Raw genomic sequence first — 27,119 nt, forward strand, 5'->3', positions numbered from 1 at the left:
CAAATTTGAGCACATTTTGAAACTTGGGGAAAAAATTGTGTCAATTTCTATATCTTTTTGTTTCAATCCCGTTATGCGTCAAGCGCGTCAACGGCGGTTATTTCCGGCAAATTGCCGGCTATGTTCAATTATTTTATTGGTTTTTAACGCGTTTTTAGGTCCTGTATTGCTTTTTTTTGGTAATTTTATGGGAGCTTATAGCTCTATAGCTCATGGTCGTTTAAGACTACCGATTGATTACAGATCTGTTGGTATAAGAAAGTCATCTGTGAGAAATATGACAAAATTTGAAATACTTTATTTTTGTCAAAATTAGAGACGTCTGGTAGCATGTCAAGCCTTGCATTTTGTTTTAACTTCAACTTAGCGTTCGCAATGTTTTTTAAAATGTGTTCTCTTGTTTTCATGAATTTTGAAGTTCAATTGAATTTATGTTTTTGATCGAGTTTCCTAAATTCTTTTCTGAATCAGTTATTAGTAGTTATTACTAGGTCTAGATTTTACTTAGTAATTGAAAGATGAACTTTTTCGATGGCCTTATTAGAGATTTACAGGGGACCGTAGTAAATAGAGGGGTTCATTACGTTATAACAAAAGGCAGAGCATATTTTCGACCCAATTGATCAAAATTTCCTCAGTTATTACTACGGTACGATTCTATTCTGCTAACGTTTACAGTATCGTTGCGTTTTCTAGGGGACATAAGATATAAAAGTGGAAATAATAAAAATTTTTTCAAGGACAGCGAGTCTATTTCTGTTCTTGGGTTTTGGTTTGTGTGGCAATTTGTTGCTCGCTTAAACTACAATTTTAAAACGAAGTTTGTTGGCGTACAATGTTTTTCCGCCCCTAGTTTAAACTTGCATGACTGGCGTCATGCGTTTCAGTGATTGGCATTCAAATTTTTGTAATCGCCTGAATTGAATGTACGTAACTTCTAAACCGTAAATAAATTTTAAGCGAACACCTGAATTTCAATACGACTCTGCCATATCTACGATAACTTAATGGATTGAGTTGATTTTAAATTCAAAGAAGAAAATGAATATGAGCTTTGAAATTGAGCTAACTTGTTTCATTTTTGTTGAGTCTTTTGTGACTGATTGACGTCCTTAGAGGGACTATTGATCTGCAGTGTGGCGTTCATTTTCATCAATTTGCTGATCTTTTTGCGTATTGTTGAAAAAAATGCAGAATGTTGATGCTCTTAAAATTAAATTAGTTTATCTCTGAAAAGAAAGTTCTTTTGGTCATGTTTTATGAAACGTCATTAAATTGCGAAAGGCACGCTTTTTCAAAATTTTTCTGGCTTTGAGTTTTGAAATCGAGCATTTTCATTCTCTTTATACCCCTCTCATCTAGCCGTCGCAGGCCTATCCCCAACACTTGACCCCCCCCCCCACCCCGCACACACACCGGCCACGCCCCCTAATGCTAGCACCCATAAGCCCCAGCTGGCTGCTGCCGAAACAAGCAGCTCGCCGGTCGTTCGAGAGTTTTTCGCCAGACGTTTGTTGGTTATGTTTAATAGCCGTCGTTAGCCTTTCAACGGCTATTATTTAGGGGCTCTCCTTTTGTTAAATTCGCTTTACCTTTTGATCACGTTTTTCGTTTGAAATAAGTCACGATTTCAGCGCTTGACTTCTGACTTACCTCACTCATGGTTTCATATGAATGGATTTTTAATTCTTTCACGCATTGAATTACGCAATGTAATGAATACAGTTAAAGTGAAAAGAGGAAAATCAAAAGAAACGGGATCAACCTATAAAGCTGTATCATTAAGTCATAGTGCATTAGGTTGCCAAAGTTTATTAGAGCTGTTGTTATCTCACATTAGTATTAAGCTTACTACCTTTCAGTTTGGAAGCTGAATTATGTATAGTTTTCGAGTCTAACTGAAATTGCATTCCAAATTTGAGCACATTTTGAAACTTGGGGAAAAAATTGTGTCAATTTCTATATCTTTTTGTTTCAATCCCGTTATGCGTCAAGCGCGTCAACGGCGGTTATTTCCGGCAAATTGCCGGCTATGTTCAATTATTTTATTGGTTTTTAACGCGTTTTTAGGTCCTGTATTGCTTTTTTTTGGTAATTTTATAGGAGCTTATAGCTCTATAGCTCATGGTCGTTTAAGACTACCGATTGATTACAGATCTGTTGGTATAAGAAAGTCATCTGTGAGAAATATGACAAAATTTGAAATACTTTATTTTTGTCAAAATTAGAGACGTCTGGTAGCATGTCAAGCCTTGCATTTTGTTTTAACTTCAACTTAGCGTTCGCAATGTTTTTTAAAATGTGTTCTCTTGTTTTCATGAATTTTGAAGTTCAATTGAATTTATGTTTTTGATCGAGTTTCCTAAATTCTTTTCTGAATCAGTTATTAGTAGTTATTACTAGGTCTAGATTTTACTTAGTAATTGAAAGATGAACTTTTTCGATGGCCTTATTAGAGATTTACAGGGGACCGTAGTAAATAGAGGGGTTCATTACGTTATAACAAAAGGCAGAGCATATTTTCGACCCAATTGATCAAAATTTCCTCAGTTATTACTACGGTACGATTCTATTCTGCTAACGTTTACAGTATCGTTGCGTTTTCTAGGGGACATAAGATATAAAAGTGGAAATAATAAAAATTTTTTCAAGGACAGCGAGTCTATTTCTGTTCTTGGGTTTTGGTTTGTGTGGCAATTTGTTGCTCGCTTAAACTACAATTTTAAAACGAAGTTTGTTGGCGTACAATGTTTTTCCGCCCCTAGTTTAAACTTGCATGACTGGCGTCATGCGTTTCAGTGATTGGCATTCAAATTTTTGTAATCGCCTGAATTGAATGTACGTAACTTCTAAACCGTAAATAAATTTTAAGCGAACACCTGAATTTCAATACGACTCTGCCATATCTACGATAACTTAATGGATTGAGTTGATTTTAAATTCAAAGAAGAAAATGAATATGAGCTTTGAAATTGAGCTAACTTGTTTCATTTTTGTTGAGTCTTTTGTGACTGATTGACGTCCTTAGAGGGACTATTGATCAGCAGTGTGGCGTTCATTTTCATCAATTTGCTGATCTTTTTGCGTATTGTTGAAAAAAATGCAGAATGTTGATGCTCTTAAAATTAAATTAGTTTATCTCTGAAAAGAAAGTTCTTTTGGTCATGTTTTATGAAACGTCATTAAATTGCGAAAGGCACGCTTTTTCAAAATTTTTCTGGCTTTGAGTTTTGAAATCGAGCATTTTCATTCTCTTTATAGACCTTCATTATTGCGCCCCTGTTTTTGGGTTTCTAGTGCGATCTGGCTACGGGTTAGGTTTAACGACATGAATTAATTTTATTCAAGAGTGTGTGAATTTGGATTTGTTATGAAATGAAATGAAAGAAACAGGTGTGCCGTAATGTATACAGTGGCAGGTATTTATAGGTTCCCAATGTCTGTACTTCCAATGATGATTGCACAATTAGTACAAGCCAAAGTGGCCATGGATCGTCTCACAACCTTCTTCCTGCTAGACGAACTTCAAAATGATGCCATCTTACGTCGACGAACTAAAGGTTTTTCATTACAGCTCTTCTTTTACTTGCTGGATTTATCTTTTATAAGTTTATAAGGTGCAGTGCCGGTGGTTTAGCGAAGTGCTAAGCTTTTAGAAGACTGGTTAAAGAGGGGTACATCAATGTACTAGAAAGATGCTAAAAACGAATGAATTCACAAAAGTCTTTTCAACCCACCAAAATTCAGCGACGTCACTGATATATGTAGGTCATAGTTTGAAATACGCATGATGCAAAACTCGCTGGGTGTAACAGTATCTGCTGTGTGGGTTTTTATTGTAATAAGGCAGATCCGATTAGGGCTTTTTTCTGGGATGAGCAATAGAGTGCTACTTATTTTCACCCCGGAAATAGGCTGAACTATTTCGATATGCCCGCTCTCTATCCGTTAATTTATGTTCACTGAGATACGAGACTGCTATTTCTTCACCATCAAAACAACGAGTGTTTGAGTGAAAAATCATTGTTATGCGTATCGTGATTAATACTATGTTTAGGCAGCTGCTTATCGGGTAAATTTTTCTACCATTCTATGCCTTAGTTGAGAATTTTTAAAAATTGTTGTCCTGTCTTTCGTTAAAAAAATTGAAGTAGAATTACGGGTGTGTTTCAAACGGAACTGTTTCCTCTCCCCTGGTGGCATTTTGGTGTCAGGGCAAAATACCCTATGCCAATATACCCAATGTTACAAAATACTTAAAATATACTCATTATTTTATCCTTATTTTGAAACTACCAAAAAGATAATTTAGCAATATTTAGCTAGTGCATAATTGGCCCTGCCTCGCGCTCAATGGGATTTGGTCTGAAACTATCTCAACCGAACATGGGATTAAATTATCAGCTTAATTAAAATTATAGCTTAATTATGAGAAAACATAAAATATATGAAAACATAAAAAATATGTGAGTGCTAATATGTAATCGGATTATTGAACCAAAAAATTGACAGGAATAAATTGGCTATAATGGCATTAAGCATATTGGCATATTGGGTATATTGTGTAATTTGCACCTCAGTGGATAAACAAGTATTATTTTGATCATCTCGTGGTAATGAAAACAAATTTTGTTCACCGGGAGAACGGAGCAGTTACAACAAAATAGTAATTAAACTAAGCCTCTCGCACCTGTTTGACTAGGAAATTCAATCGAACTGCGAAACTGCTCATTCTCGTGGGAATCGAGTGATGCCAAAGACGAATGCAAGAAGGGAGCATTCTCAGTAAAGTTCCAGCGCCTGTCCTCAGTCGCCGGTGGATCCAAGTCCAAAAACGAGAAGGAAACTGCCGATGAAGATAAAGAGGCTGTAGAGAAAGACGAAAAAGATTGCAAAGAGGATGAGAAGTTGTTGACAAGTGACAAGAACCCAAAAAGCGCAACCGGGGTGAGATTTTCTCTGGACGGCATTGACTTTAATGTGGAAAAGGGAGCCTTCTTTGCAATTCTGGGAAGTGTTGGCAGTGGGAAGAGTTCGTTGCTCAATGCAGTTTTGGGAGAGATGCATAAACGATGTGGTGTGGCGAATGTTGATGTGAGTAAACGTGGCATTTGTAGTTTTTCCTGAGAAAATTTGGCTCGCCCTCTCCAGCCAAATCATAGCCTCCCAATTGAGATATATTTACGTTAAGGAGGCTATTCGTTATATGACCCCTAAGCTGCGGGGGTGGTGGGGTATAATGGGAAAAACTTGAAAATCGACTGTTGCTCTGAGTCACTTAAACTAAACCTTCACTACAAATGCTTTGGTGGTCCGATTTTTGTTTCTACAGCCACTACTAATACTGTTAATTTGAACCCTAGCTTAGTGGGTGCATATTTTTTTGCAAACCCCCAGGTGTATGTATTATATTAAGACAATCATAGGTGTAATGTTATATTCTTTCTAATAGCGCATAGCGTAATAGGTCAACGAGGGAGGTTCTTGAGATCGTCAATCGAGACAGGAGGTTTTTTCAGGGCAGCGTGGCGTATGTTGGTCAGCAGATGTGGATTCGAAATGCGACTGTGAGAGCAATATTCTGTTCGGAAGTGAGTTCGACGAAGAGAGATACGAAAGGGTGATTGAGGCATGTGCCCTCACTGATGACCTCAAAATACTCGACAGTGGAGACATGACTGAAATTGGTATGTTGCGTATGAGACATAAGAGTCCGTCTATATCGTTGTAATGTCAGTCCCCCTAGAATCTCCAGGTGCTTCTTCATTCAGTCGTTTTAATTGAATAAGCTTGGTTTTGTCATTTTGTTCAATTGGAACTTTAATTACGGCAATGACGAAATAAATTCATTAAGCTTGTTTTGACAAAGTTTCAGCTGAATGTTTAATTGCTCTCAAACGAAGTTTGTAGCAATTATATTAGTCCTGTCGGTCTTTTTTTTAATGCGATTTTTCGCTTGACCAATTTTTCGTCTGACGCTTTTGACATTTCGTCCTCAAAAACGGGATAAACAGGTAGCGCCCAGCGGGCATTATGTGCTCTTAGAGCCTTTCAGGTCTGTTTCAGCTCAAACTGTCTTGGAGACTTATACTTATACTTATGGTGTGAGGGGCGGTTCTTAGAGGTTGACACCCCCCCCCTTTTTTGACCCCCCACCCCCACTATTGGCTCCACCCCCCCCGTGGCTAGCTACTGACCAAGCCAACCGCTCGCCGGTCGTTTGAGAGCAATTCGCCCGACGTTAGTCGGTTATGTTTAATTGCTCTCAAACGAAGTTTGTAGCAATTATATTAGTCCTGTCGGTCTTTTTTTATGCGATTTTTCGCTTGACCAATTTTTCGTCTGACGCTTTTGACTTTTCGTCCTCAAAAACGGGATAAACAGGTAGCGCCCAGCGGGCATTAAGGTGCTCTTAGAGCCTTTTAGCTCTGTTTCAGCTCAAACAGTTTTGGAGTCTTATACTTATGGTGTGAACAGCGGTTCTTGAAGACCCCACCCCCCCCCCCACTGCTGACCCCCCCCCACTATTGCCCCCCACCGCCCTGTTGCCCCCCCCACCCCCCAACCGACTGTCGCCACCCCCATCGGCACCCCCGTGCACCCTCCCCCCACCCGTGGCTAGCTACTGACGAACAACCGCTAGCTAAAAACGCAAATTTATACTAATTTTCACAATTTTTTTTCAAGATTTTTAAAAATTTTTGTCAATTTTTCAAGTTTTTTCAGCCCTAGCAGCCCTAGGTGTCAAGGAATCCACTCTAGGATTTGATAATAGGTTATTGAATAGTTTCTAGTGGTAATAGAATGGTTTCAACATTTCAACACTGCGAATTTTTTGCATTTTTGATAAATTTTGCAAATTTTTTCAATGTTTTTGAAAGTTTTTGTCGTTTTTTAGGTTTATCCAGCCTCAAGAGCCAAGGAACTTCCTCGAGGGTTTAATAATAGGTTACTATATAGTTTCTAGAAGTAATGGATTCATTTTCAAGATTTAAACATCACGATTTTTAGCATTTTTTTTTGACAAAAATTGCTATATTTTTAAAATTTTTTGACATATATTTTCATTATTCAAGTTTTTTCAGCCTCAGGGTTCAGACAACCTCCTGAAGGGTTTGATAATACGTTGCTGCATAGTTTCTAGTGGTAATAGAATGTTTTTCAACATTTGAACATCACGATTTTTAGCAATTGTTGGATAAAACTTGAATTTTTTTTCAAATTTTTCAAAATTTGTCGTTATCTAAGTTCTTCCAGGCCAAGAAACCTCGTATAGGCTTTGGTAATAGGTTACTGAACAATTTTTATTGCGATAGAATAGTTTTGAACTTTTTAATATCACAAATTTTAACGATTTTTTAATAAAACTTACGATTTTTTCAATTTTTTTTTGAAATTTTTGTCATTTTATTTTCAGTTTTTGAGTCCTTTTTTGAGTTTAGCGATTAATACTGGCCAACGAAGCTTTTTAAGTCTTGCAGATGGGTTACATGACAAAAATCCAGAGGCAAAAAATGTTCTTTGAACATTTTCGTCACTGCGAAATGTGTTAAGTTTTCTGAATTTTGCACTTTCAGTTTTTTATATGATTTAGTTACTAACAAGGCTAGAATCTCATGGAAAAAATTTCTAGCTCTCTCTCTTTCTCTCTCTCTCTGTGTGTGTGTGTGTGTGTGTGTGTGTGTTGGTTGGCGTTTCTTTCCTTATCTTTCTCGCTCACGTTTTACCTCGCACTCTCTCTCTCTCTCCTTAACTCTTTTGTTGACTTCAGCGGCTGTTATGTGGCGTGATAATATCGTCTATTACCCTAGCCTCACGCCTCTTCAATCAAGCGAAAGCTAACCTCACTAAACAGTGGCTAGGTGCTGACAACCGCCCGCCGGTCGTTTGAGAGCAATTTGCCCGACGTTAGTCGGTTATGTTTAATATTCCGATCAGTTATCCTTCTACTTTACTTAACTAACGACTTAAGACCTGTTGTGATTGTTCAGGTGAGAAAGGTATCAATCTGAGCGGTGGTCAGAAAGCGAGAGTGAGTCTGGCAAGAGCAGTCTATTCTGACAGGGATATATATCTACTGGACGATCCCTTAGCAGCTGTGGATGCACACGTGGCAGCACACATATTTGAACACGTCATTGGACCTGAGGGCCTTCTCTCTACTAAGGTCAGTTAGATAACACATATAGATAGGAAGAAGGAAAGAATTTGCATTTCCATCATATACATGTTACATAATAGATTATTAATTGAATTTAAAGTTTCATAACGGAAAGGTCAAATAACGCGATCCCCGAGATAGCTTTTTCAGTTTGTGTAACAGAATTGTGTAACAGTTTGTGTAACCCGTTGTGTAACAGAATTATATAAATATCATAAGAGAGCACTAGGGATGGAAAGTGGAGAGATAATGAAAGCAATAGTTCGCAAAATTTGAAGAAGGAACGAGGAAAATCTTTGCAATAGCAGTCCGGTAATAGGAGTGCGAGCAAACGTATTGAAGTACGAACAAACGTATGCTTTCAATGAAGTCGACTCTCCATAAATATTCACTCATATGGCGGAAACAAAAGACAACAACATACGCTTGATACTAGGAATTAGAGCCCAAATGGCGCCAACGGCGTCCTCCTGTGCCCTATAAGTAGAGTATATTAGTATTATCAGTGGTTAAGTCAAACAGAGAAGACTTTAAAAAAAGCGCCGAAGTCGAGTTTAAAAAGCGCCGAAAGCTGACCTGATCCAGAAAGACGAAATCAGTAAATTGCATTTCATTGCCCTAAATTGTTATTGAATTAATACGTGGAGTATTTGCTTGTGTAAAATGATCTCATGACCGATTGTGATAGTTCCATATAAAGTCTCATGAGACGCTGATAGCTCGTGATACTTACAGTATCCTTACAGTATCCTTAGCTCGTGATCCTTAGCTCGTGCTACTTACAGTATAATTAATTACTTGATCCCAAACAAAGTTCGTAGCAAGTCGTATTTTAGTCATGTGGTCTTATAAAATTTTTCGCTTGACCATTTATAAGTTTATAAGTTCTCATAAAGCCTTACGGCTTATAGTCTATATAATGACCCTAATGACCGAAGTTTCTATCGATTGCCGCCTGCCTCGATTGTTATTTGAGAGCAATTGTTTTTTTGCTGGCTTCGAACCGTCTCTATGCGTCAATTCAATTGCACTTTAGAATCTCAACAGCTGTTTTTTTTCTCTTTTTTTATTGACTTATTGCCCAGTAGATGATTTTGCGTAGGACGTCATTATCTTATACGTAGGGTGCGGTTTGAAGTTAAAGTTTACAATAAATCTTTGATAGATTATGAGATGCGTTATCTAAGTGAATAATCGGTTAAGTCTGCAATTTTTTGATCGGATTTTGTTTGCTTAACTAATTTTAATGTCCGTTGCTAGTTTGATGGAGGAGAATGTTAGGGTTTTGTTTTTGTTTTGTTAAATGAGTGAGCGAAAAACAGGACGTTCAGACAGTGAATAAAGTTGCTTTAGTGAATGATTTCGAAGGAGGAAAGTGGAAAGTAAAAATGTTAGTAGTTTTTTGTGCATATCTTCTTTGAATGAGCAAGAAATGCTTTGCAACAGCAGAAAATGAATTTGTCAAGACTTTTGCTGAATGAGCGATTTTTTTTGTTCACGTGCGGCTTTTTCAAGCTTTTTAGTAGTTTTAATTTTTTTTGTATGTTTAGGCGATTGTATGTTATAGTTGTAATATTTGGGTTGTTTTATTGCATTTGGAAGCTTTTTCGTAATAATTGTAAGCTAATTAGGAGCTCTTTCAATTTTTTTTGTGGATTTTGGCCATATAAGCGATAATGTATCAATAGCATTGTTTTATTGCATTTATTGTTACCTGAATTGCAGACGAAAGCTCCTTGTCATTTTTAAGTACGAAATGATCGGAGTACTTTTTGTTCAAAGCAGCTTTTTATTTAAAATTTCACAAAGAAAAACAGGAAATGTTAGAATTTTTCTTCCTGGCTTAGTTTTTCTCATATTTAGATATGTTGGCGAGATTATCATGAGCAATTTTATGGTCTCGATTGCGCAAAAGAGATCTTTTGGTTTGTTTGCGTTCTTGTACAATATGAAAAAGTTGTTGATTTTGCCTAATGCTTCAAGTTTTTTTAATTGCTCTTGAACGTAGTTCATAGCAATTATTGTAAACGTGTGTGTCTTTTTTGATGCAAAATTTTCGCTTGACAATTTTGACTTTTCGAGTGACTTTTACGCCCTTGAGTTTTTGCATTTCGTTTGATCTAAAGCAGCTGAATTCAATTGGCGGCAATTTAATACTAAAAGTCAAATGAAAAGTGCGCCGAAACTGGTGTCATTTTTTACTTTAAATCTTAATAGTGGTATATGTTAACCTCTAATGTGGTTATTTGAAGCCCACTATAGAACTTCTTAGTCCCATTTAGGCTCCCCCTCCCCCCCCGCGACTGAAGCAGGCTGCACTTGGTTAGAGCTTCCACTAGTCGTTCAAGAGCAATTCTTCCGACGTTTCGTCGGTTATGTTTTATATTTGCCATTTTTTTATTTGACTTTGGATTGTTGTTGTCTTTGTTTTCACGCTTTATGCCAGTAGAAACTAGCTACTACAAAGGGTAGTTTTTGGCGAGAAGATATTCAAGTCGTTTCTGGAATTCTTCTGGTTATTTTTTGTCGAGGAAAATGCTTTGAATTGAAGTTCAAGACTTGTTCCCGACTTTTTATTTGGTCGCCAAAATTTAATGTCAGTACATGTGACGTCACACTCGCTTCGAATCGCTTTTGACAATTTTTGGACAGATTTTTTTCTATGGCAATTTTTACTTTTATTAGTTTTAGTCTTGTTATGCGTGTTTTGTGTCATTTCAATTTTTTTCATTGGTGTTTGAGACTACAGATCTACAAAACTATCGCAGCTGTTTTTTCCTATCTGGCTTTTTTTAAAAAAAAAATTGAGTTACCTTACGCAAAAAATAAAACCAAAAACCCAATGCAATTTTTATTTGCTACTGAACGTGGGAGCTTGAAAAAAATTAGGCTTTTCGATTAACGTTTTCTAAGATCTTCATTCGTCTATTAAATTATAGGTCTACATAATCTACTTGCAGGTTATTTTTGCTTCATGAAACTTAATGGTTTCTGAAGAATATAAGTTTTTAGGAATATCTCTGCGGTACTATGTTAGCGCATTTTGAAACGGAATTCAGAGGATACTGAATTTTTTTTCCAAACAAGCGAACTGTTGCAGTTTTTTTGTAGATTGGTTGCTTAATTTCTACTTTTTAATAGACTCGTCTATTGGTGACAAATAAACTGCATCTTCTGAATGACGTCGACCAGATCATCAACTTGCAAGATGGTCGCATTAAAGAGAAGGGCGGGTACTGCGAACTGCTGGAGAAAGACACCGAGGATGAGCTTTCGTTCAAACAACTCTGCAAAGTACACCTCACTCAACAGCAGTTGGAGGATAATTGTGGATCGTGTAAGCCGGAAGCTGATGGGTTTGTACTTTTAATTAGTTGTACTTTTCGGCACCCAAATACGTAATGCCATAAAAGCCTTCGTATACTTCAAAGAAAGAAAATTGGTGTTTTTGGGTTTGGCGAATTGTCCTGAAAGAGTTACCTAGTAAATTAGGGAAACTGGGCAGAATGCCTTTGTGTTTACTGTAGAATTTCAAATAATTTACAAAACAGATCAATTGTATAGATCAATTGAGTAAACTAATTTCCTGGAGATTAACCATGATATATAAAATGATCTATAAACCCTCAGAACTGAAATATCAGTGTGATTAATAGCTAGAGGTTTTTTGTTCACATGCGGCAATTTTACTTAGATTTGTACTGTTTTTTATTTCGTTTTTTGGATCGGATTTTTTTTCTTAATGGTTTCCCAATCCATTCATAGTTCATTCTAGGCCTAGTTTGTTGTTTGAACCAAATTCTCTTTCTCGCTAGTGGTTGTTTTTCACATGAGGCGTTTTGACATTGATTTTCATTTTTTTAAAATTTTATCTGATTTGTTTTTTGGATCTGTTTTGTTCTTGGATGAAGTTCTCTTAATTTGAAGGTGATTTTTTAATTCGAAAATCGGAACATCAAAGTAATCGTAGCTTTCATCAAAGGCACGCACAGGAGTTGAAGTGGCGTTTTTGTATTCTAATATATTTACACTGGTTATTGAGCTAGTCACATTTTGCTGAAATAATGTTGTTGCATTTACAGAAATGTTGTGGGTGTATTTACGGAATGGAAGAATGCCCGCTAGCCCTGATTTTTTAGAAAAAAATTTCATTATCTTGGAGATAGGAGTTAGAATTGAAGACTTTTGTTCAGAGAGAAAGATGTGAAAGCGGGTGGGGAATCCAAGGAGGAGAAGGAGATTGAGATTAAGCAGAAAGATTCCGATGACGAGGATGAAGACGATGGCGGAGCAGCAGAAGGAATTTTGCAAAGAGCTAGCAGGATTTTCGGACAGTCTCAGAAAAGTTTGGGTAAGGGACTAAGATGCATGTCTGATTGAAAAATGATACATTCTTGTAGATCCCATGTGTCTAAAGGAACCTAGATCCTGTATATTTTCGCATTTGATCTTAATCTGCCTATATTCTAATCTCACAAGTTCTCCTCCTTCGAAGTCATTTTAGATTTCAAATATGGATAGTTACCAATGGTTTCAAATATTAATGGCTATCGCCAATGTATTTGTATAAATACCTGTCAATTTACGATCAATTGAGCGTTAATTTGGTACCATCAGAATTTTAAATTTTGATTTTGCTATAATTGTAGAATGAAAGACCCTACGCTATATTTTAAAGCCTGCATTTTAAAGGCAAAACAGTGCGTGTTTTTGAACTCAATTGCTGTGGTTTCGGGGCTAAAAGTCAAATGAAAAAGTGCAACGCATTTGTTTTCACTTTAAATGTTAATAGTAGTCTATAGAAGAATCTAAAGACGTCAATTGAAATTGCTTAGTGGACTTATTTGTCCCCATTAAAATATGATATAATAGAATCGAGCCCCGCCATTAAAATTAGAAGGATGTGTAAGCTGTTGATTCATTTTGATTTATTGATGATATTTGAAATGTCTACATCTCTATCTAATCATTTGCTCTCAAGCGAAGTTTGTAGGAAGCATATTAGTCCTGTTGGTGTTTTTTAATATGATTTCTTGTACTACTTGGCTTTCGTTGGACCATTATGTATCGTGACACTTAAGTAACGGGATAAGCTGCTAACGCCCGAGTCTTTGAGTTCTCATAGAGTCTGAAAAGTCTCTTAGGTACGTGACTCACCAAAACTTTAGAAGACATCAATGCTTGATGTGAAGAGCAATTCTTTCTGTTTCGGGCCCCACCACTCTAACCCCGACTCGCCAGTACCTTGACGTTAGTGGGTTATGTTCTTCCGCTGTAACCTGGGCAAAATTATATTGCGGTGTTCTTGTTTTACATTCTTGGAGCACTGTCTTTCAAGACCTGTGCGCACTTTTTGGTGATTTTTGAGGTTAAATTAGAGTAGTGATTTTTGTCAGGCGGAAATTGAAAATGGAGCGGAAACGCGAGCTATTAATTTTCGCGAAATTTTATCGCTCATATCTTTAAGTAGAGTAGTAAAACGGTGTTAGAGCAGAAATTTGCTTTCGCGGTAGTGGATTTTGGTTCAGGTGCGGCAATTTGTCTGCCGTTTTTACTCCTTTTAATTTCAAATTTTCTTGCCTGTTTTTGAAATGGTTTTTCAAATCCGTTTTTTTGTCCTTTGCAGGTCTAGTTTATGTGTAGTCAAATGGATTTTTTTCATCACGCGCTGTGCTATTTTTTGTTTCGTCTGGCGCTCTTTATCGTTTTACATTATTAGTTCCGATCAAACGAAGTTTCTAGCCGTTAGTTTAGTTGGTTTTTTATTTTAATGCGATTGTTCGCTTAATCGATTTTTCATGTACCGTTTTTTTCGAGCAATTTTTTCACACGTAATTTCTTGATTTTTGGTTATCTTAGTTGCTCTTATTCTGACTTGCAGCAGCTATTTTAATTTTCGGCATTTCACTACAAGTTAATGAAAAATGTGTGAAAATTGGTTGCTTAGCAGTTGTCTCTAACAAGCTGGATTAACATCATTTTTGGCCCTATGTGAAATTGTAGCTCCTACTCGGCTTAAGTGAGGCACAGTTGACCCCCCGCCTGTTGTTTGAGAGCAATTCGACCAACCTTAGCCAATTATATTTGCACGCCTCCAACCTCAAGAGTGGTTTTGTTCTTCATGCAGCTCTAACATTTTAAAGTAATTGACAGTGAGATACATCATTCTCCAAATGATTTGTAACACTAATATTAAAGACAATTAAGGATATTCTAAACAATTTCAATACCAATAAAGTAGTAATTCCTAAATAATGCATGGCCACCAAAATAAAGTAGTCATTTTAAATTCCTTTGAAAAACGTAACATTTTAGTTTTTAATAGCCGCCCTCATCTTCTCAGCCGGCTATTATAGCGCTCCTATTTTTTTACGACTCGAAGAGGAGTATTGGAGAAGTCCTTCTTTTTAATCAATTTTATTGGAGTGATTTTTGAAGTGGGAAATGAAACGCGTGAAAATGTTTGGAGTGATTTTGGCGCTGAACAAAAGTGAAGAGCGGAGCGAAAAGAGAGTGGTTTTTGTTCATACCGCTGTTTTTGAGAGAGCGAGAAATTGATGTGTGAAAAAAATTTTCTCTAAGCGAGCGAATTTGTCACGTGCGGCATTTTAAAGCAGTTTTTTTATTTCTTTTGGTTAAGAGGTTTGGTTATGATTTTGTTTTAATTTAGGCTGGTTTCGGTAGTGCTTTGAAGTTTTCTGGAAATTCATATGAATTTTATGATAATTCGGAGGTTTTTAATGTATTTTGCTGGTTTTCGGGCAAATTTTTCCGTTTTTTTGACGATTATTTTGTTTTACTGGCTCAAATGGGTATTGATGAAGCCCCTTCTACTTGAGCAATTTTATGATAACAATTGGTTACAGTTTTGTGGGTAAGAATCATTTTTTTGTTGAGAAATATGACAAAAAAATGGCGAAAATTGAAACTATTTTTCTTAATTTTTTTGCAGTTTTTCGTTTTTTTTTCTGTTTTTAGCTAAGTTTCTTTGCCTATTATGACTTGCGTATTGTTTTGAGAGCATCTGGATACCATTTTGGCTGAAGGGTATTTTTCTTTGGATTTTTATGTTTTTGGGATATTGAAAAATTTAGTAACTTTTTCAAGTTTTTCCGTGAAAGTTGTTTTTAAGAGCTTTTTTTTTCATAATTTTAGCCTTAAGTATTTTTTCAAAATTCACACAAGTGTTTTTTGTAAGTGCTAGTTGTTTTGATGCAGTTATTTTGGCGGAGATAGTTTTATCGGGATCTCAATTTATAACAGAGTTTGATCAGATTTTTTTATCATATTTTAACAGATTTGATTTTATTGTTTTTACTTTTTTGTTTCATGACTTTGTTTCAAGGTAATCATAAATTAGTGAAGGCACGTTTTGTTTAATGATTATTTGGATGGCGTTTAATTGGATTTTCACTTCGAGTCGTTTCCGGAATTCTTCCGGCTTTGTTTTTACTTCGTCGAATAAAAAATTGTTTCGCTTTACCTCATTTTGCCGCTTTTTCAACATTTTGCGTGATATCTTTTTGACTTCTCTAGGCTAGTTTCTCTCTTCTTTCATTCTGCTAAAAGTGATTTTGAACATCAGTTGCTCAGCAAAGCAATTCGAAATGAACAGAGTCAGTATAAAAAAATTGAAATCAGAATTAGAAATGGGATAAACCCATAAAGCCCAATTTTAGATGCCCGCTATTTGAACGTCGTTCCTATAAGTCTTAGTTACCATCTCTAATGCTTATTGGTACTGATAGTAGCCCCTGTAGCCTCTCTCTAAGAAACAGAAGTACGTGATGTTCAACTACGAAATGCCATCAAAATAAATCGGACTTAAAAAATGTTTTTGTACAAAAATAGTAGTATTGATGAAATGGGTATTGATGAAGCCCCTTCTACTTGAGCAATTTTATGATAACAATTGGTTACAGTTTTGTGGGTAAGAATCATTTTTTTGTTGAGAAATATGACAAAAAAATGGCGAAAATTGAAACTATTTTTCTTAATTTTTTTGCAGTTTTTCGTTTTTTTTCTGTTTTTAGCTAAGTTTCTTTGCCTATTATGACTTGCGTATTGTTTTGAGAGCATCTGGATACCATTTTGGCTGAAGGGGATTTTTCTTTGGATTTTTATGTTTTTGGGATATTGAAAAATTTAGTAACTTTTTCAAGTTTTTCCGTGAAAGTTGTTTTTAAGAGCTTTTTTTTCATAATTTTAGCCTTAAGTATTTTTTCAAAATTCACACAAGTGTTTTTTGTAAGTGCTAGTTGTTTTGATGCAGTTATTTTGGCGGAGATAGTTTTATCGGGATCTCAATTTATAACAGAGTTTGATCAGATTTTTTTATCATATTTTAACAGATTTGATTTTATTGTTTTTACTTTTTTGTTTCATGACTTTGCTTCAAGGTAATCATAAATTAGTGAAGGCACGTTTTGTTTAATGAGTATTTAGATGGCGTTTAATTGGATTTTCACTTCGAGTCGTTTCCGGAATTTTTCCGGCTTTGTTTTTACTTCGTCGAATAAAAAATTGTTTCGCTTTACCTCATTTTGCCGCTTTTTCAACATTTTGCGTGATATCTTTTTGACTTCTCTAGGCTAGTTTCTCTCTTCTTTCATTCTGCTAAAAGTGATTTTGAACATCAGTTGCTCAGCAAAGCAATTCAAAATGAACAGAGTCAGTATAAAAAAATTGAAATCAGAATTAGAAATGGGATAAACCCATAAAGCCCAATTTTAGATGCCCGCTATTTGAACGTCGTTCCTATAAGTCTTAGTTACCATCTCTAATGCTTATTGGTACTGATAGTAGCCCCTGTAGCCTCTCTCTAAGAAACAGAAGTACGTGATGTTCAACTACGAAATGCCATCAAAATAAATCGGACTTAAAAAATGTTTTTGTACAAAAATAGTAGTATAAGTAAATGACTAGTAGCACACCACGGGGGGGGGGGGGGGGGGGTCACGCACTGTAAAAAAACGACCCCCCCCGTGGTGTGCTACTAGTCATTTACTTGTACTACTAAAAATCTTTTTTTTTTTCAATATCTTCTATTCCTTCAATCCCATTCATGCTTATTGGAATCAACGGCGGCTATTTTCCGGCAATCTACCGGGTATGTTTTAAATGGATATTATTTTTTACATTTTATATGCCGGCTATGTTTTTTTGTTTCTTTTCATTATTAAACAAACTCACTATCGTTAAGTTGAGAGCAGGTTTTTTAAGTAACCATTTGACCCTTCAGACGTTGTTTGATGGTGTTTAGTGGACTTGATGTCTCCCGAAGTGGCTGAAGAGATGAAAGACGCAGAACAGGATTCTCCTTTTAAACAGCACCAACTGGACGACACAGATCCCATTGAGGACAACGACAACTCAGACACTGACAAAAAGGTTTCTGATATTCCTCATAACTATTGAAATCACAAAAACATGAAAAATTAGCATCAAATTAATTTGAAGCATTAGCGTCCAATTAATGAAAAGTACTGCATTTGATTTGTTATTTTAAGTTTTAGGTTTCAGATATTTCAGATATTAGGTTTTCGATATTGGGTCAGGTTCGGATTAATTTTGTTTATATTGCTTAATTACGCAAACTGTTGAAGTCGCAAATAACATGACAGAGGATATTAGCTTGATCGATTTAATATTTTGCATTAATAAACAGGTGCATCGTGCTAGAAACCAGGTAAGAATAGGAAAAACATATTTTCCCACGCTCTGATCCACTGCAAAACGGGCTGTTTTTTCAAGTGAAAGTTGATATTTTCGTGATCAGAAACTGGTGTCGTTGAACTGTAGTTCTTATAATAATCATCGTTTTAACAGGAAAAGAAGGACAGTGGAATTGGTGGCAAAGACCAGGCTGGAAAGAAATTGATGACAACAGAAACTGTTGAGAAAGGAAATGTAAGAATACTTTCATGTGTTTAGATTTTGTTTCTCAAACTGTATGAGGTCACGTACGATTATAATATATAGCAGCAGTTGACTTGGTTCAAACAGCGAATTTGGGCACCAAAGCTGGTCTTATTATTTCAATTTAAATATATTCAATCATCTGAATACTTTAATGAAGTTATTTCGCCTGCTAAAGAAAGCTACTATTAAACCCCGGGGTATTCTGAAGCGGGCTGGAGTCAAACCACGCCTGTAATTCGAAAGCCATTCGTCCTACCTTAGTCTGTTATGTTTGGTTAGAAAGTTAAAGAAAGAATTGTTTTTTTTTCCGAAGTCACTTTGCTTTGCTTATTAATAGCTGCCCTCATCTTCTAAGCTGGATCCAATATCAGGGTTCCATATGCAATCTTGAGGTATTATGTGATTTGGCCATTTCAGAGGCTTTTTTAAGCGGTTTTTGTTTTGTCTTTTAGTGTCTTGTGTTTTTATTGTCTGGGTTTATTTATTGGGTTGAAATTGGTTTTGAAGTTGGTTTTCGGGGTCTTTTGATTGCGGTAATGTCAATTTAAGCTTGTTTTAATTGAAAAAATACTCTAAGTTTGAACAATTTTGTCTTTGAACAATTTTTCTGTTTTTGAAATTCTTTTTTTCCTGGATTTCAGATTTTTTATGTTCAGTTGTTTAATTAGGAGAACTTTTCGTTATTAAGTGAAAACAATTGGTTTCATGGCACATTTTAAGATAAAATTCATTCTGCAAATTTTTGTAGGTTTATTTCGTGCTCACGTTTTTGCATTTGGTTGCCGTGTGGGTGTTTTATATAAAATAAGGCGCTGCTATATAAGGTCAGCTGAGAACAGTTCGATAAACTTTGCAATTTCGTACTATTTCAAAGTATTTTAGAATCTGTCCTTTATTTTCTTTTTGCTCGGTTTTTCACATTTTGCGAATGTATATTTGGTTATTTTTTCCCATCATTTGATGTTAATTTGTTGAACTCTATTAAATTTTACCACACATTCTTATAAACGATCTTTTGGGAAAAGTTTCCAATAATATATTTTCATTATTATTTGTATGATTATTTGTTTCCTCTGTTTGTTGTGTCATATTGAACGGTGTAACAAAGTTAATAGTTTGGTCAGTTAGTGGTTGGTTAGTTTGTTAGATAAATTTTGCTTCGAGTCAATTCCGGAATCCTTTAAATATCTGTTCACACATTTCATGATTTTTTAAGTCAAACTACAGTGATGGTTTTGGGTCACGCCCAAACTGGAAATGGAGCCAGAGGTTTTGAGGCGTTTTCCATACTTCTTCGAATAAAAATTTGTTTCCTTTTAAATCACAGCTTGTTCACCTTTCAGCATCAATTTTTTTTACTTCTGTAGGCTAGTTTCACTCTCCCCATTCTGCTCAACGTGCTGTTAAACAGCAGTTGTTCAGCAGAGCAATCTTAAATGAAGAGAGTCAATGCCGAAAACGAAATCAAAAATAGAAAAGGGATAAATCCATAAAGCCCAATTTTAGAAAGTTTTAGCTACCATCTCTAATGCTTTTTGACATTGTTACTAGCCTATGTATCATCTCCTTGTGAAATAAGACTATAACTACAGAATGAAATTTAAAAAATATGCTATTTCAAAATGCTTTTTTGTAAAACAATCAATTTTTCCATTTTTTCTGTTCTTTCAATCCCAATTGAGGTTACGTTAATCTATGGCGGCTATTTTGCGGCAATGTGCGGGGTGTGTTTGAATAGATACTCTATATCCGCAAAGCAATCTAAATTGAACAGAGTATATAACGATTTACATAACGAAGTTCAATGGGTACTTGTTTCGATACCAGTTCTTATTTCATCTCTTTTAGAAACAGGATTGTGCCTTAATTACATATTAAGCTTAATAGTATGCTCGTTTTCGAATTTCGATCACAATCGGGGTTTTGGGTATCAATGGCGGCTGTTTTTCGGCTATCTGCCGGGCATATTATTCAAGAATCCGAATTTCAAACTTTGCAGTTGTATTTTAGCATTTATCCTGTTTCTGTTATTCATATTGTAAACATCTATTGTACGCAAGCCACGCTACTTACCTTTATCCATGTCTTTACTGACTGGATTTTAAAATTCATTCAACATATTTACGTTCAATTTGTATTAAAAATGGCGAAATTTAAAAGATGCACTATGAGCCGGTAAGGTTTGGCCAGTAAATAACTGATACAGCACCAGGTTTTTAGAGTTAATCGGAGTAGTTGCAAATTGATAACTGTTCTAAATGTGTTCGCGTGTATTCAGAATTTCTAAATATTGTTTCGAAACACGCAGTTCTTGTCGGTAGAGGATATTTGAATCCTGTGTCTTAGAATGTTGACTATATTCTTCCTGAATACCGCCCGTTGAGAGGTTCTAGGCCAGTTTCTATACTAATATCATTGTTGCAAGCTAGAGAATAACCGAATGGTCTCTCTCTCTCTCTCTCTCTCTCTCTCTCTCTCTCTCTCTCTCTCAATGCTGAAACCTTTTTTCAAGAATGGTGTGTTTAGGTGAGTATCAAAGTGTACATGCAGTATTGGAAGTCTCTCGGGTACTGCCTCAGTTTCCTCGCAGTCACAGGACTCGTTGTAGTGCAACTCTTCACTTACATTAGCATGATGTGGGTAGCAAGGTAAGTAACCTCAATTTATTTAGAAGTTCATTACGAACCCGCATGCGATTTGTTTTCCGTCCGGACCATTTTTAATTTGGCGTGTTTCAATTTCTCTCAAACGAAGTTGGTAGCAATTAAATTAATTCTGTGGTGTGGTCCTTTTGTGTGCGAATTTTCGCTCAACCAATTTTTCGTTTGACACTTTTAACTTCGAAGATGCCGAGAAGACATTAAATCATAAAGAAAAAGCTAGTTTTTGGCAGTTTGCCCCCCCCCCCCCCCACTCTCGCTTCAATCAAAAACTCACCCTGTCTACCATCCCCCTAATGCTAGCCACCATAAATTAAATGTTAATTTATCAGAGCACAGAGATTCCTTCTCTTAGCATTATTTTTTGCTTATTATAAAATGTTAGCTACATCTTTTATTAGCGACTGCAAAGTGATAGCTGGGGCTATAAATGGCTTTCTCTTGGTTTTTTGCAATCGAGAAGAATTGGGTTGTATTCATGTGCTATCTTTTTTAAAGATCTGTTCACATTTTTTCCGGCTTTTGTTGTCAATGGGAAGTTACTTTAGAGTTGATTTTTAATAGCCGCCCTCATCTTCTCAGCCGGCTATTATAGCGCTCCTATTTTTTTTTTTACTTCGTCGAATAAAAAAATGTTTCGCTTTACCTCATTTTGCCGCCTTTTCAACATTTTGCGTGAAATCTTTTTGACTTCTCTAGGCTAGTTTTTCTCTTCTCTCATTCTGCTAAAAGTGATTTTGAACATCAGTTGCTCAGCAAAGCAATTCAAAATGAACAGAGTCAGTATAAAAAATTGAAGTCAGAAATAGAAACGGGATAAACCCATAAAGCCCAATTTTAGATGCCCGCTATTTGAACGTCGGTCCTATAAGTATTAGTTACCTCTCTCTAATGCTGATTGTTATTGATAGTAGCCCCTGTAGCCTCTCTCTAAGAAACAGAAGTATGTTCAACTACGAAATGCCATCAAAATAAATCGGACTTAAAAAAATGTTTTTGTACGAAAATCTTTTTTTTTCAATACCTTCTGTTATTTCAATCCCAGTCATGCTTATTGGAATCAACGGCGGCTATTTTCCGGCAATCTGCCGGGTATGTTTCACATTGGAGCGCAAAAGAAAATGAGTAGTTTGAGGCGTAAAATTTTTTTCAAACTGCGTTTAGAGGGTGAATTTCTTTTACATGCTGTAATTTGACTTCTATTTTTGTTGGTCGATTTTTTGCTGTTTTTTCGCTCTTTTGCTAATTTTCTCAATCAATAGTTTCAATAGTTGATACATGTATTCCAATAATGTTTAGTTGTATATTTGACCTCCTCAAAGGGCAGTTAATGGTTTATCTATTTTAGACACTGTATGTTAATATTGTAATATTATATAATATAATAATGCTAATATAAAGGAAATTTTCAGTTTTGTGCGTTTTTAATTTTTTTCCAGTTTGTTAGTTTCATTAATGACTGGTCTTACTGGCTCTTTAATGAGGCGTAATGGAAGCCATTCAATAATTTGATATCTAATAGTTTAACTACTTTGCGAAGTTTTTTCCATCGAGTCGTAACCTAGGGTCTCAAGCTTATTCCTGCTACTAATTTCATTACTGCTAGGTCCGACTGAATCTCTAGTGAGGCGTAATTGAGGCTTTTTACTGGTTCAATTCATAGCAAAGTTTTTAGGACTTTGACTCATCTTCTTGGAAAAAGTATTAGTGATTTTAGTTTCGCCGTTTGTGAAGTTCTTTTTGGGGTGATGTCACTTACTCCCGTTAATGACAGACTTTTTTGGGTCTTTGATGGAGCTTTGATGGAGATAGAGATACTCAAAAAATCGAAACGTTGAACTGCATTGGCGCAGCTTGCTTTCAGTATTACTAATTGCTCTCAAACGAAGTTTGTAGCAATTATATTAGTCCTGTCGGTCTTTTTTTATGCGATTTTTCGCTTGACCGATTTCTCGTCTGACGCATTAGACTTTTTGTCCTCAAAAACGGGATAAACAGGTAGCTCCCAGCGGGAATTAAGTGGTGTTAGAGCCTTTAAGCTCTGTTTCAGCTCAAACTGTTTTGGAGACTTATACTTATGGTGTGAAGAGCGGTTCTTAGAGGTTGAAGAGACCCCCCACTGTTGACCCCCCCTATTGCCCCTACCCCCCACCGCGCTGTTGATCCCCCACTCCACTGTTGCCCCCCTCCCCCCTCAATCAGCCCCGGCGCATCCCCCCCCCCCCCATGGCTGCTACTGACGAACAACCGCTAGCTAAAAACGCAAATTTATACTATTTTGCAATTTTTTTCAAGCTTTTTGTTTTTGACATTTTTTGATTTTTAACAGCCCCAGGTGTCAAGGAACCTCCTTTAGGTTTTAAAAATAGATTACTGCGTAGGTTCTAGTGGCAATGTAATGGTTTCAACATTTTACCATCACGAATTTTAGCATTTTTTTTGACAAAACGTGCAATTTTTGTTTACATTTTTTTCCTTAGTCAGGTCTTACCAGACCCAGGGGCCAGAAAACATCCTATGGGGCTTGATAATAAGTTACTGACAAATTTTATATGGTCATGGATTAGTTTTTCAACTTTTTATTGTCACGAATTTTAGCAATTTTTTGATAAAACTTGCTTTTTTTAAAGTTTTTTGTCGGTTTTTAGATTTTTTCAGCCTTATGAGAAAAGGAACCCCCTCTAGGGTTTGAAGATAGGTTACTGAATAGTTTCTAGATTAAACGGAATGTCTTACAAGATTTTAACATCCCCAATTTTAGCATATTTTTGATATTTTTTGCCATTTTTTTCCAATTTTTTAACATTTATAGTCATTATTCAGTTTTTTTGAGCCTGAAAGTTCTTCAGTTTTTTAGATTTGTTTCCGCCTTAAGAGCCAAGGAACCTCCTCTAGAGTTTGAAATTAGGTTTTTGAATAATTGTTTGATTAAATGGAATTTCTTACAATGTTTTAACATTACGAATTTTAGGATATTTTTGTTATTTTTGCCATTTTTTCCAATTTAAACATTTATAGTCATTTTTCAGATTTTTTGATCCTCAAGGGTCAAAAAAGCCTCCGTTAGGGTTTGATAATAAGTTTTTGGAAAATTTTTGTTGGTCATGAAAATTTTTGATATCAAGTTTCAGCAATTTTTTTTAAAGCTTGCGAATTTTTGAAGTTTGAAATTTTTTGTCGTATTTTAGGTTTCTCTAGCCTCAAGGGCCGCGGAACTTCCTCTAGGGTTTGATAATATTTTACTGCATAGTTTATAGATGTAGTGGAATGTTCTTCAAGATTTTAATATCACAAATTTAAGCAATTAAAATTATGGAGGAGGTCCCAGGTCCCAGAGGTCCTGGGACCTCCTCCAAGGTTTGATAATAAGCTGCTGCATAGTTTGTAGAGTTGATGGGATTGTGATCAACTTTTTTTATGACTCTAGCTTTAGTAATATTTAAAAACTTTAAAACGTTTAGTTTTAAAGTAAAAAAATTTAACTTTTCAAGTTTTTGGAAAATTTTTATGTTCCAAGCGTATGGATCTTTATGTGCCATTGAAACTATTTCAGGTCTGAAACAGGGATACTTGATAGTCTCTTGAGACAATGAATTGGTTCTTCAGATATTAATGTCTTGAATTTTAGCAAGATTTTGTTAAAATTTACTTTCAAATTTTTTCAATATTTTTTGTCCTTTTCTGAGTTTAACGACCATTACTGGCCAACGAAACTTTTCAACTTTTGGAGATGGGGTACTTAACAGAACTTTCGAGACAAAAAATGGTTTTGATTTTTTATTGCGGAGTTCAAAACATTTTTTAATTTTGCCTTTTTCAGTTTTTTTCTATGATTTGTTTTTTAACAAGGTTAGAAAACTTGTTAAGTTGCAGTGTCGAATGGAAGATGTCCCTGTCTGCTTCTCTCTCTTTCGGTTGGGTTTCCTTTCCTTCTCTTTCTCGTTCACGTTTTATCTCTCTCTCTCTCTCTCTTTTTGTTGATTCGCACTTCAGCTGCTGTTATGTGGCGTGATGTCACCATCTCTGATCCTCATTATCATTGAATTATAGTTGAAATGTTTTTTTAATCATAAATGATCTAACAGGCACTTTTAGGAAATCATTGTTTATTGCTCTCAAAAGCAAATCGGCCAAGCGAAAAGCAATTTTTCGCTTGGCCGATTTTTCGTCTGGACTAATTTGACTTTCGTATTCAGAAACGGGATAAAGAGGTAGCGCCCTGAGGACACTACACTAAACCGTGGCTAGCTGTTGACGACGCCAACCGCTCGCCGGTCTTTTGAGAGCAATTCGCCCGACGTTAGTCGGTTATGTTCTGAATTTTTGGGTCTCACTGTTTTGTATTTCTTATTGTTGATTGTTGTCCTGTCACCTAGTTCCAGTAATTGCCTCTATCATTGGCGCTCTGAGGAGGCATAACTGAAGCTATTAAATGATTTTTTGACGACTTAGTCACTAGTTTGCAAAAAAGTATATTCTATTGTTTGAGCTCTGTCGGTATTTAGTTAATTGTTGTCCTCTGACATAGTTGTCCTCTTTCTTGTTGCTCTATGTGGCTTCTGGTCTCTGATTCTCAATGTGGTCCGATCTCATTGCTCCTTCTAAGCGTTACAAGATTGAATCTAATTATGTTCCCGATTTTTTGTTAATATTTCTATTTGACTTTGAAACCATTCGTCAATTTTTTTTTTGTTTTTAATGACTGCTTTTGTTAGTTTTCGCTTCATTATCACTTGCTTATGTTTCTTATATTTTTTTGTGTTTCTGTTTATTTCTTATGATCTATTGATTTGAAGTTTTGTTAGGTATTTTAATGGCGCTTATTTGAAGAGTTCAGTGCAATTCGAATTTCTCCCAATTTGTTGTTTTCCCATTATTTTGACATCACGATACTTTTTGTTCATTTTTTCATGCAATTTCGATTGAGTTGCGTGCAGTCACTGTTTCAACTAAATGGAGTTTATAATTGATTCAGAAAATTTACTAGTAAAGGTCAAAACGGGAAATCAAAAAACACGATAAACCAATAAAGCCCGGGCCCTGAGAGTTATTGTTTAAAGACTCAGTACATTAAATTATCAAGGTTCCTTAGAGTGTACTGCTGGCTGGTATTAGCGTTAAGCTTGTTGTTCGCCAATTTAAAAGAGGATTTAATCTAGGTATTAAAAGGGGATGTTTATCAAGTCTAATGAAGCTGCAGAAGAAATTCAGAAAAACTGCAGCTTTTTGACAGAAAAAAATAGGTTGTCATCATTTTTCTCTCTTAGTACTAACTGTTTCAATCCCGACTTCCGTCAGTGGGGTCAACTTCGGATTTTTTCCGTCATTTTGCTGGCTATGTGTAGTTCTTTGTTCACAAATGTCGTTTCTCACTCTGAAAATGACTTTTACTTGCATTGATTGCTTTAATTGATTGTGTTTTTGTTATTGAGGAAGCAGCAGTAAGTTATACAGATCCATAATCAGAATCTAACATCCCAGCAGTTAATAGAAAGAAGAAATTTCTCTTCTTTGGTCTGTTTTTCTGAAAACTGTAGATCTACAAAGCAATCGCGGCTATTTTCTGACAATTTGCCAGCTATGTTCTTTTTGTGGCTTCATATTTTCTGATGTGTTAAAAAACTGTCTGCTATTTTGAGGCTTAAATGGTGCCTGTTTTATTTTCAGATGGTCTGACAAGACACAAGCTATAATGAGTGGTACGAATGAGGACGGCATGAACATGACCCAGGAAGAGAAGGACGAGGAATTGAGTGACGTCAACTTCGAGGGTCTCCTCGTCTATGGGCTCATTGGGCTCGTATTTGGTGAGACTTGCTTCATTTGTAGTCAGCTGACTTAGAATAATGATTGATCATTTAGTTTGTGTATTAGTTTCAATGTTATACATTAATCCATGAAAAGCAGGACAATTTAATTAAATCAGTAGTCAGTTGCAGATCGGCTCATTTCCAATATTTATCTAACCTAACTACTGCATAGAGTTCATGAGCAGGAATGCAAATAATAGTGATGGTTTAGGTGTGATTGTGGTGCTGAATGCCATCACGTTTGCCAATGGGAACATGAGATCATCCAACAGTCTACACAGGGACATGCTGCACGGAGTGATGAGATCTCCTCTTTCCTTTTTCGAGACGACGCCATTGGGCAGAATCACCAACAGGTTAAACTTTCTAGAAAGGAGTTTGAGTTAATTTAGAGGGTTTGCAGGCTATAATTGCTATGCTTTAGTAAGAAAATCGGCGAGTTACTGGTGCAAAACTTTATTCTTCAGGAAAGGGGAAGTTTTAGAAGCGGATCAGGTTACGTGGTGGTCCTTTATCACTGTAAAACTTTGTTCGACAAGGAAGATCTCATATCTATGTCACTTTCAC

At 35.9% G+C, this 27,119-nt stretch overlaps 1 protein-coding gene across 1 annotated transcript in view; it reads left to right on the forward strand.

Moving 5' to 3' along the window:
* LOC142353881 (multidrug resistance-associated protein 1-like) overlaps positions 1 to 27,119 on the forward strand; it is a 653,144-nt gene that overhangs the window by 593,238 nt on the left and 32,787 nt on the right. Inside the window, 13 exon segments of the mRNA XM_075406110.1 lie at positions 3,430 to 3,560; positions 4,058 to 4,072; positions 4,703 to 5,094; positions 5,520 to 5,571; positions 5,574 to 5,687; positions 7,992 to 8,167; positions 11,303 to 11,517; positions 12,355 to 12,512; positions 17,424 to 17,551; positions 17,990 to 18,070; positions 20,609 to 20,730; positions 26,410 to 26,549; positions 26,764 to 26,908. Coding sequence (XP_075262225.1) covers positions 3,430 to 3,560; positions 4,058 to 4,072; positions 4,703 to 5,094; positions 5,520 to 5,571; positions 5,574 to 5,687; positions 7,992 to 8,167; positions 11,303 to 11,517; positions 12,355 to 12,512; positions 17,424 to 17,551; positions 17,990 to 18,070; positions 20,609 to 20,730; positions 26,410 to 26,549; positions 26,764 to 26,908 — 1,869 coding nt within the window.

Source organism: Convolutriloba macropyga, chromosome 15, assembly GCF_964194025.1.
Source record: "Convolutriloba macropyga chromosome 15, txConMacr16.3, whole genome shotgun sequence".
Lineage (NCBI taxonomy): Eukaryota > Metazoa > Xenacoelomorpha > Acoela > Convolutidae > Convolutriloba > Convolutriloba macropyga.